Source organism: Cavia porcellus, unplaced genomic scaffold, assembly GCF_034190915.1.
Source record: "Cavia porcellus strain 051 isolate PalLab524CR breed Dunkin Hartley unplaced genomic scaffold, mCavPor4.1 scaffold_19, whole genome shotgun sequence".
Lineage (NCBI taxonomy): Eukaryota > Metazoa > Chordata > Mammalia > Rodentia > Caviidae > Cavia > Cavia porcellus.
Genome location: NW_026947502.1, coordinates 29511460 through 29524509, shown reverse-complemented (window position 1 = coordinate 29524509; position 13050 = coordinate 29511460). Strand labels below are relative to the sequence as shown.

General features: G+C 36.8%; 1 protein-coding gene across 3 annotated transcripts in view; it reads right to left on the bottom strand.

Moving 5' to 3' along the window:
- Window positions 1-992: 992 nt before the first annotated feature.
- Sfxn1 (sideroflexin 1) overlaps window positions 993-13050 on the bottom strand; it is a 57203-nt gene continuing 45145 nt past the window's right edge. For 2 of the 3 annotated variants that reach the window (XM_013156200.3, XM_063230806.1), the window contains 4 exons: window positions 6456-6528; window positions 5364-5413; window positions 4671-4718; window positions 993-2359 (listed from right to left, as the gene is read on the bottom strand). In XM_013156200.3, the coding sequence (XP_013011654.1) occupies window positions 2330-2359; window positions 4671-4718; window positions 5364-5413; window positions 6456-6528 (201 nt within the window). In that variant the 3' untranslated portion in view covers window positions 993-2329. The remainder of the gene's footprint in view (window positions 2360-4670; window positions 4719-5363; window positions 5414-6455; window positions 6529-13050) is intronic. The other variant, XM_003473224.5, reaches the window with a different exon arrangement.

The following is a 13050-nucleotide window of genomic DNA, read 5'->3' as shown; positions in this document are numbered from 1 at the left end:
TTGTAGATGAGGTTCAAGAAGGCAGACTAGTAACCCAAAAGAGAAATCTTAATTTTTGCTAAAAGGATGATACAAAAATATCTTTCTTTTAGTACTTACTGATGGTACAGCAAAGTAAATTTAGATGGAAGGTACCATCGCATATAACATGTAAGCTGCTTTGTCTTTTATATACAAATAAAAGAGAGCATTTATTTTCATTTTGAGTTTATTTAAAATTTCATCCACTTGAACTGAAATAATACATTGACTCCAACACTGGCAAGACATCTTATTAATACTGAAATAAAACTGCCAGTCTGTAAATACATTGTAATTCTTTGTATCACGTCAGTAGAAATACTAATAACTACCTTTACAAGATTATTGCACTTTATGTGGTTTTTTTTCTCCAAAAGGTATTCTTAAGGGTTCAGCAAAGATTGCTAATCTTGGTTCATTTGTTCTTTTTTTAAAATAAATCATGATTATAGTTAATATTTCTATAGAAAAGCATTAAGAGTCTGAAGCTTCAATATACAAGTTTAAAAAAACACACTTCTATGATCATTATGCCTCTAATAACTATGCTTTGGTTGTATCTTCCCAGTGTGTGTAAAATTTTGATGAGTTTGCCAATCTTTTTACTGGTCATTAAATTTTCACATTAAGGTCACGTTCACTCTGAAGTAGAGTTACACATTAACTGGGGTAGGGGTAAGGACTGAGAGGAGCTGGATGGATCTGACAGCCTCAAAAACGTTAGCTTTTTACTGAGAGTGCTTGTTAATAAGCACCTTACAGAGGTCAGCCTTGGATTTCAGGCTTTCAACACTTTTTAAAGAGAGCACTGATGGTAACAAAATACATCGAAGGCCAGAAATGTCATGGGGAAGCCATTTCAATTCCAATGGTTTGACAGCAAATCTAAGTGAGAAGATCCTAGCGGTGTCAGGGAAGGCTCAGAGCTTCAGATCCATTAATCCTTTCAGAGAAAAGAGAAACACAGCACACAAGGCACACCAGTTTTTCTTTATGAGGAGATTCAGTCTGGACACATTGTTAGGCAGGAAAAAATGATCCATCAAAACTAGTTTCTAAATGTTTTTTTTACTTACAAATCTATGAATTACAATGATCTACACTCAGCCAAACTGCCTTGCAGATGACACTGAAGATCTACAGACTTGAAACAATGTTACATTAAATATATGTCAAATTATTAGTGATGTAAACAGTGGCACATGGTTTCCTCATCCTCAAACACAGTGGAATGTAATACACAACATTCAAGTAAAACTCACAGTTGCTGATTTATAGACAAATTATTTTTGTATCTTTCTGAAAGCCAACAAGATAAATAAGGAGGGCAAGGAATGACATGTGAGGGGCTGGAACTGTGGTCCCACTTCTAAAAAATCCAACACACCAGGTTTATTAGAGCCACACAGCACTATTACTGAAACATGTCTAAAATTGCTATTTGTAAAGTTAGGTAACTTGATGATTTGATGGAAATAACTGAACATAAAGTCAGTAACTTCAAAGTAAGATGAATAGCTTTAAAAGAATATAAAATAAAAAAATTCAAAAGTCAACCAGTAAAATCCACCAACAATATGAATGCCTTCAGTTGTTAACAGCAGGGAAGGTGCAGTGCGCTGGTTTATGATTGTGACTTCCAGGACACAAAGGAGCTTTAGCTCTACTAAAGGAAAACCAAACCTTCGGCATCTACTTTGGTCTGGCTCATGGCACAGACAAGTTTCCTTGGTATTTAAATTTCTACATTTGATCCCAGAGCTTTTGCATTTTCCAAATTGACTGCTGAGACCTCCTTGATTTGAAACAGAAGTGGGAAGGAGACTTCTTTCTTACTTTGAGCAGATCACCTCTTCACTTACTGAGGAGCAGACGCTGAGCACCTACTCTATACCTAGAAGTACTTTTAAACCCTGGCTTAGGGGTAGGAGATTGTCTTTGAAAAATAGTTACCATAAAAGCTACAGGAAGGGTATTTCTGAAAATCACAACATGATTCAAATGTATGGGAGCCAATAGGTACCAGGCACCTGACCTGCAGCAGGCGCCATGTTCTAAGTAGCAGCTTTTTCTAAAAGGCTAATGTGAATCTCCAAAGGTTTTTTTTTTTTTTTTTTTTTTTTTTTTTTTTCCTTTTTTTTTAAACTGGGAGAACCCAGACTGAACAAGATTTTTGTTGTGGATGTGGCCATGCTGGCTTTGCAGGAGGCAGGATTAACCATCCAGGTTTCTTCCCCTGCTTCACAAGCCCTTGTTGAAGTACACACGTTGTAATTCAGGATGACGCTCTTGGATCTTGGCTTGCAGGTCAGCCTCCAAGCTTGTCACAGACATAGAACTGGGATAAGGGAGAACAACAAGGTTATTATACAGGTAGAGGTGGGAAGCAGAACTGGAAAGTGCAGGGAGAGGACACACGGTGTGGTGACAGAATCCTGCTGGAGAAATGCTTCTTGCAGCTGCAAAATGAGTATCTAATTTCCTCCAGGAAAATCAACTGTCTGGTACAGAAATGCACCATAAGAACCCAACCACTGGGCTGGGGATTTAGCTCAGTGGTGTAAATGCCTGCCTGGCACGCTCTAGGTCATGAGTTCGATCCCCAATACCAAACAAACAAATTAAAAAGAACCCAACCACTGACTTGTATTTCTTCTATTGTGAAAGGTTCAGATATCTCTCATCATGGGTGAGAATGTATGGCAAAAACACTCTCAGACATTGCTGGGGTCAGAAAAGAAATCTGTGGCCGGTTCACTTCCAGGGAAAACCAAATAAACATTCACTGTTGACAAAGAAAGGTATGTGTACTAAGTAAAATATACAACACTAATAACTTAACCGGCATGCCTTAATGGGCACGTTTCTGTCCACTACACAGTACGTGCTCACCATGCAACTTTTAGAAAAAGTTAAAGTGTACCCAAATAAAAAAAGAAAAAGAACACTCAGTCCCATCCCCAGGAGATAATGATTTGCCTTATAAATTTTAAAAATGTGTTTGAATGTATTATAGGACCAAATATATTAAAGCTCTTATAATAAATACATGTTATCAAATGCAAGTGTACTTAATAAAAAAACTGTCCAGTATACTTTCTACGAGAAAAATCACTGTAACTTATTTCTTAAAAATATAGGTTTTTTTTTTTTGTCTTTTTCCTTTTTATCAGTACCAGGGATCGAACTCACGACTGCCTGCTTGCAAGGCAGGCGCTTATGCCGCTGAGCTAAATCCCCAGCCCCAGTATTTTGGTTTTTTATACTTGGTATTTTATATATCTAAGATGTAGTAAAACATGAAATAAAAAATCAGGATATAAACCTATATAAAACATGCAATACAAGTAAAAGAAAAACTGTGACTATGAAAAAATATTTATGGTGGCTGTGTATACTCTAGGGCTTTGGGTAACTGTGAAATGATGCTGACGTTGATAATAATGGCTATCATTTACTGATCTTTCATTGGACCAGTCGTACATTTTAACCCTGGTAAAGACTCTGAATATCAGGGTTTTGGATAGTTTTACATATGAGGAAACTCAAGAGGTAAATGAGATATGAAGCCAGCTCTTTTTTGCTTCAAAAAGCCATGCTCCTGATCAGCGGGATATCTACAAATACCTATAACTACGATTAATATATTTTAAAGGCCAACTCAATTTTGGAATTGAAGTTATTCAAACCTTATTGGGTGAAGAAGGATATTCTCTTTTTCATCTTCTAAGAGAATCTGTTTAAAATTGCAACAGTTTGGTTCTTGACAGGTGGGCAAAACTCACCTGTAAGACCATCTGGTTCCTGCATTAAGAAGTGGTTTAAGTGATGCTTCAACTCAAAGGCAGGGGACATGGTACTACTAAAACAAAACTAAAATCAACAAACTGCTTCTTCTTTGTGCCTTAGTGTAATGTAACACTAGGAAGAAGCTGGAGACCTAAATTTAGACAATGCTGACTTAATCCTGGTCAGTTCGGTTTTATGACAGAGTTGAACAGTAGCTTGTAGTAAAACACACCATACAGCAGAGTTTTTAAGGAAAAAACTCAGTAGAAAGTAGAGAAGCAAAAACATCAATTACCTAAACCAAGTACATGTAATTGCTAGGTAGGGGGTGTGGGCTGGACCTCAAGGTCAAAGTATCTGTATTATAGATGCATTTGCAAATGGATTGGATGACAATGAATCATATTTAAATTTTTTTTTTCTCTTTTGAGACAGGATTTCAGTATGCAGTTCAGGCTGGCCTTGAACTCACTTCATAGCCCAGGCTGGCCTTGAATTCGCAGTGATTCTCCTGGCTCGGCCTTCTGAGTGCTGAGATTACAGGTATGCACTACCATGCGCAGATACCATATTTGAATTTTGATATTTGCAGCAGAATTAACCTGATTTTTAGAAAAGAATAAATTTAACAGGAGAGGGTAGAAAAGAGCTGGGGAAACAGTTTTGAAATTCAACAGATCTCCCCTTTTGTTTCTTAAGTCCGATCTCTCCTTTGTTTTTTTCCTATAGAAACTTTGGCTTCATCACCTTTGAGCCTCAACTTTCCCTCCCATGAAATGGAATAACTACATCTATATCTTTAGATGATTTTTAGAATCACAAGTCTTGGTGAACCACTTCAGAGAACAAGGAGGACGTACCTTTTCTGAGGAAACAGCGCACAGCACAGCGGCGTGGCGAACACCAGACTTCAAAAAAAAAAAGATGAAAAAGACAATCAGCATTTTGCAGTCTCAAATTTTCCACGTCTTATTCCACTTTATTTTTATATCAATCTTCTTTCATTGTTTAAAGCATTAGATTTCCTTATAAAAATGTTGTTAATTTTATTACTTGGTTTAAAAAAATCCCCACTAAAATCAACAACATTCCAAGAAATAACAGAGATTTAAAAAAGAATGACAGAAATAGCCTTAAATGTTGTAAGTTTCTCCAAATACAGTTTACTTTTCTCCAATTATTGAGATTGTAAATTCCAGATGCTCCCAGATTGTCTCATTTTCAAAACTTTTGTCCCATATTTTTCATCCTTTCTTTTATGTTTCATAGGCTATATATTTTCTTTTAAAAATTAATTATCTTAATGGAAATCTAAATGTAATTTCAATGTTAATTACCTCAGATTGAACACTACATATTATACACATATACTGAATTATTGAACATAAATATATATACAATTAAAATACTAATTTATATACTTTTACAAATCCTCTCAGCTATTTGGGAGGATTATGAGTTCAAGGCCAGCTAGGACTAAGCAAAATAGCAAGACTCTTCCCTTCAAACAAATCACTGAACAAAAATTAAAACAAAAATTTGAAATTACTCACCAGAAGCCAACTAATCCAACCTGTATAGGTGCACTCATCCAAGGGAACCTCTGTGTAGAGAGATATATGATTGTGAGTACCTCTCATGAGGGCTTTTGGGACCTGACTAGAAGAAATTTCTGCACATTAATTAGAGAACTTAAATGCAATATGGTTAGCAAAATTTAGGGGTAACAGTATGCTTCGTGTTAATCTGAATTTTTTCCAGCCCTTTTGATCTGTAAGTGAACACACATGCAAAGATCCAGTGGATAAAGATACACTGTAATATTTTTAATTGACACAAACTGACATAAATGTAAACTGCTTCAGAAAATAGCAAGAACAATATGTTCAAAACAAGGGGGGCTATTTTGAGGGGCATTAATGACAATGTGTTTTTTACTGTAATAAATTTTTTAAAATATACATATTCACTATCTATTGATCACACCTTATAATCTGAGTGGTGCTTACATATACAGAAAGATAGAGAAGTAGTTACCACTTAGCTATAATTTATCTCCTGACTGGGGAGGCAGACTAACATGATGCCAAAGTTTAGACAGATAAACTCACATCCAAATTCTACCCTAGCAGTTACTTCCTGACTGTGGGGAAAAGGTAGGTGGCTTCTAATACCTCAGTGCTGTAGTTTCTTTGTTACGTTGTTGCAAAATGAACACCCTAGTAAGATCTTCAAAGTATGTGCTAAAGATACATGCGATGGCATTCACAAAACACTTATATACTCCTGTACACTCAAGAAACGTTTACCATCTCCCACCCCCATTTGCACTCAGTCTTTCCCAGTTTTAGTTGCTATCAGTATGGTTAAAACTATTGCTGGCATTTGTTTTTCTTGCTATTTTTTTTTTTTTTTTTTAGTTGAAAGGAAGGGGTTGGTTCATCTTTTTGAACATAAATACTGTTAGCTTTTTAGGTTTTAAAAAGTAGGACTAAAATATATAATATAAAGAACACAGTGATCATAGGATTATAAGACCACAGAAATAGCTGCAACCCAGTTGTGAATACATTGTAATGTATTCAGGCAACTTAGTAAAGAGTCAGTAACAAGCAGTAACAAGACAATGTGTATAAGAGGCATACCCTGGTACCCCAGCAGACTCCTCTGGACAAAGGGAACATCGGGAGTGTCAACGTAAAAGGAGAAACACAAAGACTGAAGAGGAAAGGAGAAATATCATCAAGTGATCAGTCCACATAGATTATGGAGGGGGCCCAACCCGCAAGAGATAGAAGGAAACTACAGTCATGTTCACTTAATAGGAAACCCTTTGAGAAATGAATCATGTGATGATTTAGTCTTTATGCAAGCACACAAACAGTATGCTTATGCACACCTGAATGGCTATGACATTAACAATAATCTTACAGGACTATCATCATATATGGACGCCATGACTGAAATGTCACCATGTAACACATGACTGCACTGTTATCTTGGACAACTGGCTGTTTGATGAAGGATTTTCTAGGGAGATGGTAAATTCTTGCATAAGATCTTCCTGGACACGTGAGAACCTTGGCTGGTACGGACAAGCAAGCTAAGTACTGAATGAGATGCTGTGGAGAGATGGACTTGAGCCAGGAAAGCCAGCCTGCTCATTTCAAATGGATGCTTTTTTGCAGTAAATGAGGCTAACCAGTTATCCAAAAGGGAACATCGGTGTGTCATCCTAGGGATAGACGTCTATAAATCAAACACTGACTATGGCTCATACAATGGGTTTTAGTGCAAGGACTCCTTGTAAAGACAAAGATCTTGGTGAAATCCAGGTTATCCTGTAAAATCCAAACTGATGCTATTTCTTTTTCTGATCCCTCTAGTACCTCATCCTGTCTAATTCATACTTATTTCTCAAACAGAACTTACTGTAACACTAAATGAATAAGCTGTAGATTGTAAAGACAGAGTTGAGACTTTGATTGCTAAAGAAAAACAGAGAGATAAAAAAGATGGCCATGGGGAATCCCAGGAAGCAGTGGGTCTCCACCCTTTACAGCCTCAAAACTACAAAAGTAAAAAAAATTGCCAAAAAAAAAAAAAAAAAAGATACAGAGTAACATGCTCCAAAATGGCGATAAGAGGGCACATGAGGTTCCAAAATGGTAACAACATAAAGGAGCTTTTCCTCACAATCAGGTAAACAAAACCCAACAATCCAGGCAACTGACCCCTATAGCTAAAAAAAAAAAAAAAAAAAAAAAAAAAAAAAGCCGGGCTGCTGCTCCAGCTGACAGCAGACCTTGGCAGCATCTACATGGTGATTTTAGATTTAAAGAAAAAAAGAAAAAAAAAAAAAAACCCCACAAATTCTGAGGGTAAAACAGCTTCTACCTTGATTACAAAGGGCCTGGAAAGCCAAGCAGTGTGTTCCTGACAGGGCAGTTTATATAAAGATAAAGCCAAAGATACAATAGAGACCCCCAAAATTTAAAAAAGCCAAAAATATAGATCATCCAAACAAAGCTACAAAAAGTAAATAGAGAGGGTTTAAAAAAAAGCTGAGAGCTAAAATTCCTAAAAGTGCCAGAGATAAAATCACCCAAGCCTTTAGAGCTTACAACCAGATTGCTTCAAATGTTAAACACAAAACTCTTAAGACTTAATATTTACCCTGCTAGATGTTAGATTTGCTGTTTCCAATGCTTTATATTCCCGTTTGTGACTTTTAAAATGGTAATGTTTATCATGCACGTTTACATTTCAAAAATGTTTAACCTTGTTTCATTTATACAGGGGGTTACAGTTAAAAGGTTGCCATAGATCTTAAGAAACTTAAAACTTAGACTTTTCAACAATGCTAAAACTGTTAAAACTTTGACAACTCTTAGAGATAAACTAAATGTCTTTCCTATAAAAGATACACATGAGTCCTGGGGGCCAGGGGTAAAATGCCACGACTTATGTCGGTGGCCCTCAGGCCTCATACATTTGCATTGTAGATTTGCTATTGGTTCTTTGTCTAGAGTTTAGATTGATGGTGTCAGATGGTACCCCTATGTCTACCACATAGGGGTAGAGCCAACATACAATCTAGTAACAAAAAAAAGAGGTGTGTTTCTCTCTTGCTGGTTTCCACCTTGCTGTTTATAGCTGCCATAAACTGAGGCCCTGCCATACCACCCTGCCTTGGAGCCAACTCAGTATAGACTAAAACCTTCAAAAACTATAAAAAACAAACCTTTCCTTTCCCAACTTTGGGCATCAGGTATTTTGTCTCAGTGATGAATAAAAATAACTAAGACCCATGCTATCTGCTCCCCGAGAGGAGGGTGCATACCCTTCTTCTATGATTGCAGTCCTCATCACATTGCCTGGCATGCAACAGACATTTGGCAAAGGGTTGCTTAATAAAAACGATGAATGAACAAATAAATGGCTTTATTCACATTCAAGTAGCAGATAATCCTGTTAAGCTACTGAGGAGACACATTAATATACTTTTATTAAAGGAAATATAAAAGAACTATGAAAAGGAATCAGAACCATTATAGGCTCTAAACCATATCAATTTTATTTCCAATGAAGGTCTCAGTAAAGAAGACTTAAAACTAAAGAGACGATAAGAACTATTCTGTTAGGCATGGTAGAGTCTGCCTTTAACCCAATGCAATCCCAGGTTGCATGCTGTGAGTTTCAGGCCGCCTGGACTGTATAGTGAGTTCGAGACCACCCTAAGCCACATAGCAAGCAAGACCCCATCTAAAAATACGAAACAAAACAAAACAAACTGAACGCAGAAACACCGTGATGTTAGGCAGTGAACTTTTTGGTTAGCTACAAAAATTTCCATGTGTCTTCTGCCCAAATCTGCTGCCTTTCTTCAGTGTTTCACTTAAGAAAAGATAAGGCAGGCATGGGGAGAAGAGTGAGTCATGCCAAATGCTCCCAAAGCATTGTTGTTTCAAAGAGCCCAGAACATTCAGTTACTTTCATGTTCACTGAGAAGCTGGGTCATTTGCAAGGTGAAGGCCCAGGGGAGCTCATCCTTGTGGAGGCGGCAGCTCTGGCCACGGAGCAAGGGTCCTGTGGCAGGCAGTGACCATGTGGGCAGCATCTGCTGCTGCAGAAATAATTTCTGAAGCCTTTTTGAAGGAGGTACAGTCAAGCCCACCTTTTATCACACGATGTAAAAATGCCTTGAATGTGGGAAGTACAGATATTGATATAAATGTTTTCCATGTATGTTTTAGTAATGGTTATACTATCATATAAATCCAAAAGTCATCTCTATGTGGGCAAAATGTAATATTTAAATGGAACAGCAACCCTGAATTTGAGAGTGTTAGGGCTGCAAGGGCACCTCAACAGTACTCAGGTATTGATTTGTCAAAATCACACCTTGAAACCTGAAGGAGGTCCGTTACAACCAGATCTTCTATAGCTACGCACTTGGACCGACCCTTCAGCTACTCTTGCCACCTCTTTTAACTTTGCTACAAGAGGTCTAGTGCCCTATGTGTGGGGCACGGGGCAGGCAAAGGTAATCTGTGGGAGGAGGAAGTGAGGAGCCAGTTTCCAAATTATCGGAGGGTTAGACAACAAGCCGAGCTAAAACCAACAAATCAAGATAAGGATTGGAAGGAAGATGATGTTTACTTGTCTTTTTAATTATGTAAAAGCCTAGCGCAGTGTGGACATGCAGGCTAACATGCTTCCACCATTTGCTAATCCTTCCCATGTGAAATAGTTACAGGGTATATGCCAGTGTTTCATCTCTCCCCACAAGAAAATGATGTAATATGCCCAACTCTGTGTAGTGTCCAGCATTTGTCACAAACAGATTAGATGAACTGTGGTAACCATCCCATCACAGGTACCCCAGGAGTTGAAAGGCACAACTGAACTCAGAATGAAACACTGACTTCACTTCCTGGGTTTCCCCTATTGGCCTAGCTGTTCAGAACTAATTTGGTCTGAAATGCAGACTTTCTTATAGAATTTCTGGAATTCAGACACATGTTACCATAGCAGCCAGAGTACACCTACTGGCATAGGCTGGAGCCAGACTCTACTTAATCATATCCCTTCAGCAGCAGGAGGTGATCACGCTGCGAATCATGCTACTGAGATCCTTCTGTTAACCAGGCATGGGGTGACACATGGAAAGCTTAATTGGTGACGATGTTGCCATTGAAGGTAGTCTCCAAATTACTTTTATAATCAACTGCAAAATCATGATTATGGCCTTATTATATAATCGACTGAATGACCCACATTTACTATTTCTTTCTTGCAAAAGCTGTGCCTTTTATGCTAAACTAACATAATAAGATGACAATTTCTAAGCTTTGCCTTCATCTGGACATCTCGTTTTGCTTTTAAAGCCCAGTTTTGCTGAAATTCAGTAGGTGGGAAAATTTGCTTTGTTAAATACACTCTTTGATTTTCTTGGTTCCAAGTTATCCACTCCAATACTGAGGAATTAATTATCAAGCAAGTCAAAAGGTCACAATGTATCTTTGTGGAAATAGCACAGATCTAGTGACTAAAGATATATAGCCAGCAGACAACAATACAGAGCAATAATTTGATGTCTATAAAGTTATGGATTTATCAGATGGGTCACTTACTACTCTACCGTTATGAAGAATCATGTTGACAATACCCACTCTAATATTCGCTTTATAGATGTTCTACCTCAAAGACTGAATCAGTTCTTGTAAGTCAGGCAGGGATGAACAAGGAAGGTGTATGAGTCCTCCCGCCCCCTGATTACCTATAATGGAGATGTTAAACCTGGAAGATTCCAGATGAGTCTATCATTTGGTAGTTTTTAGATATAATCACTGCTTCAGTACATAATCTACCTCTTAGTAGTTTTTTATTTTTTTAATTTACTTTTTTTTTGAGACAGGATTTCTCGATATAGTTCAGACTGCCAACATCACATAATACAAAGAAAAATTGAGAACATTCTAAAATCAGGGACAAGACAAGGTATCCACTCTTTCACTGCTGGTCTATACAGTATTCAAAACTTTAGGCAGAGCAAGCAACCAAGAGAAATAAAAGAGATATGAATAAGAATGAAATCAAACTATCCAGATTTGCAAATGATATGATCTTTTACATAAAAGACCCAAAAAATTCTACCAGAAGACTCAACAAATTCAGTAAAGTGCCAAGATACAAAATCAATACACAAAATTCAATAGTGTTATTGTATACCAAGAACCTACTCAGAAAGAAATTAGGAAATGATACCTTTCACAGTAAGTTCCAAAAAATTAAGCACCTCAGAATTAACTTAACCATGGAAGTGAAAGATCTTGACAATAAAAACTATAGTACTCTAAAGAAGAGACTGAAGAAAACATTAGAAAACAGAAAGACATTCTGTATCTGGATAGGCAAAATTGATATTGTCAAAATGCCCACATTCTACCAATTATATGTAGATTTTATGCAATTCCAATCACATACCAACAATATTCTTGTAGAAAAGAACCAGAATAAACAATGAAATTCTGAGCAAAATAAGCAAAGCAGGAGGCATTAATATCTTGAATTTCAAATTATCCTACAAAGCTACAGAAAGAGCACAGCATAATACTGGCACAGAATAACGTAATCACACACAAAGACAGTCCTGGTTAACTTACTGTCTGATCTTTGACAAAAGGGCTAAAAACAAATGTTGGAGAACAACAACAGCCTCTTTAATAACTTGTGCTTGGAGAACTGGCTATCAACATGCAGAAAAATACAGATCTATAATAAAAATGGAGCAAAGACCTAGACATATAAAAACAGAACACTGAATCTACTGGAAAATAAAATACTTAAAACTCTTGAAGTCATCGGTATAGGCAAAAATTTATTGAACAAAACTCCAATAATACCAAGGATCTGCAATTGGGAGTTATGTTAAACTTAAAAAGCTTCTTTACATCAAAGGAAACAACCTATGGAGTAAAGTTATCAAAGTACAGAATGAGAAAAAGCTTTGCCAGGTATCCCTTGGACAGAAGACTAATGTTCAAAGAACAATAACAACAAAAGATCCCAAAAAATCCAATTAAAACAATGGAGTGTTATGCTTTCCCTTATATTAGAAATCCAAAATATAAATAATTTAAAGAGTAAAATAAACGAGACATAGTAGGAAATAGGGAGGCAGACTTTTTGGAGATTGGGGAAGGGGTCTGGGGAAGAAAGGTTTAGAGGAGAGAAAGGGGATTAAAAAGGATTGAGATACAATGCATGTATGTATCAGTTCCTTACAATTAATATGTATCACAAATATATATTAATTAAAATAAATACATAAAAACTAAAAAATCAAAAGAGTCTAGAGTTACGTTTTGCACTATATAATAGTCTCCTCATATCCAAGATTCCAGTGGAGGCTGATAGTACTAAGCCTTTTTGCTATAAGTACATCTGGTAAAGTTTAATTTATAAACTAAGCATGAGGAGAGATTAAAAAACAGTAACAAAATAGAAGAATTACAAAAAATACTGGATTAAGGATTAAACACAAGCACTGTGATGCTGAAACAACTGATCTGATAACAAAGATGGTCACTAAGTGGCTAAGGGACAGGTGGCATTGATACCCGGCATATGCTGAACAAGGGGATGGCGCTCATGCAGGGAGATGGTATATACAGCCAGTATCACCACACTGCTCAGAAGGGTGCACGGTTTAAAACTTGTAAAATATTTATTTCT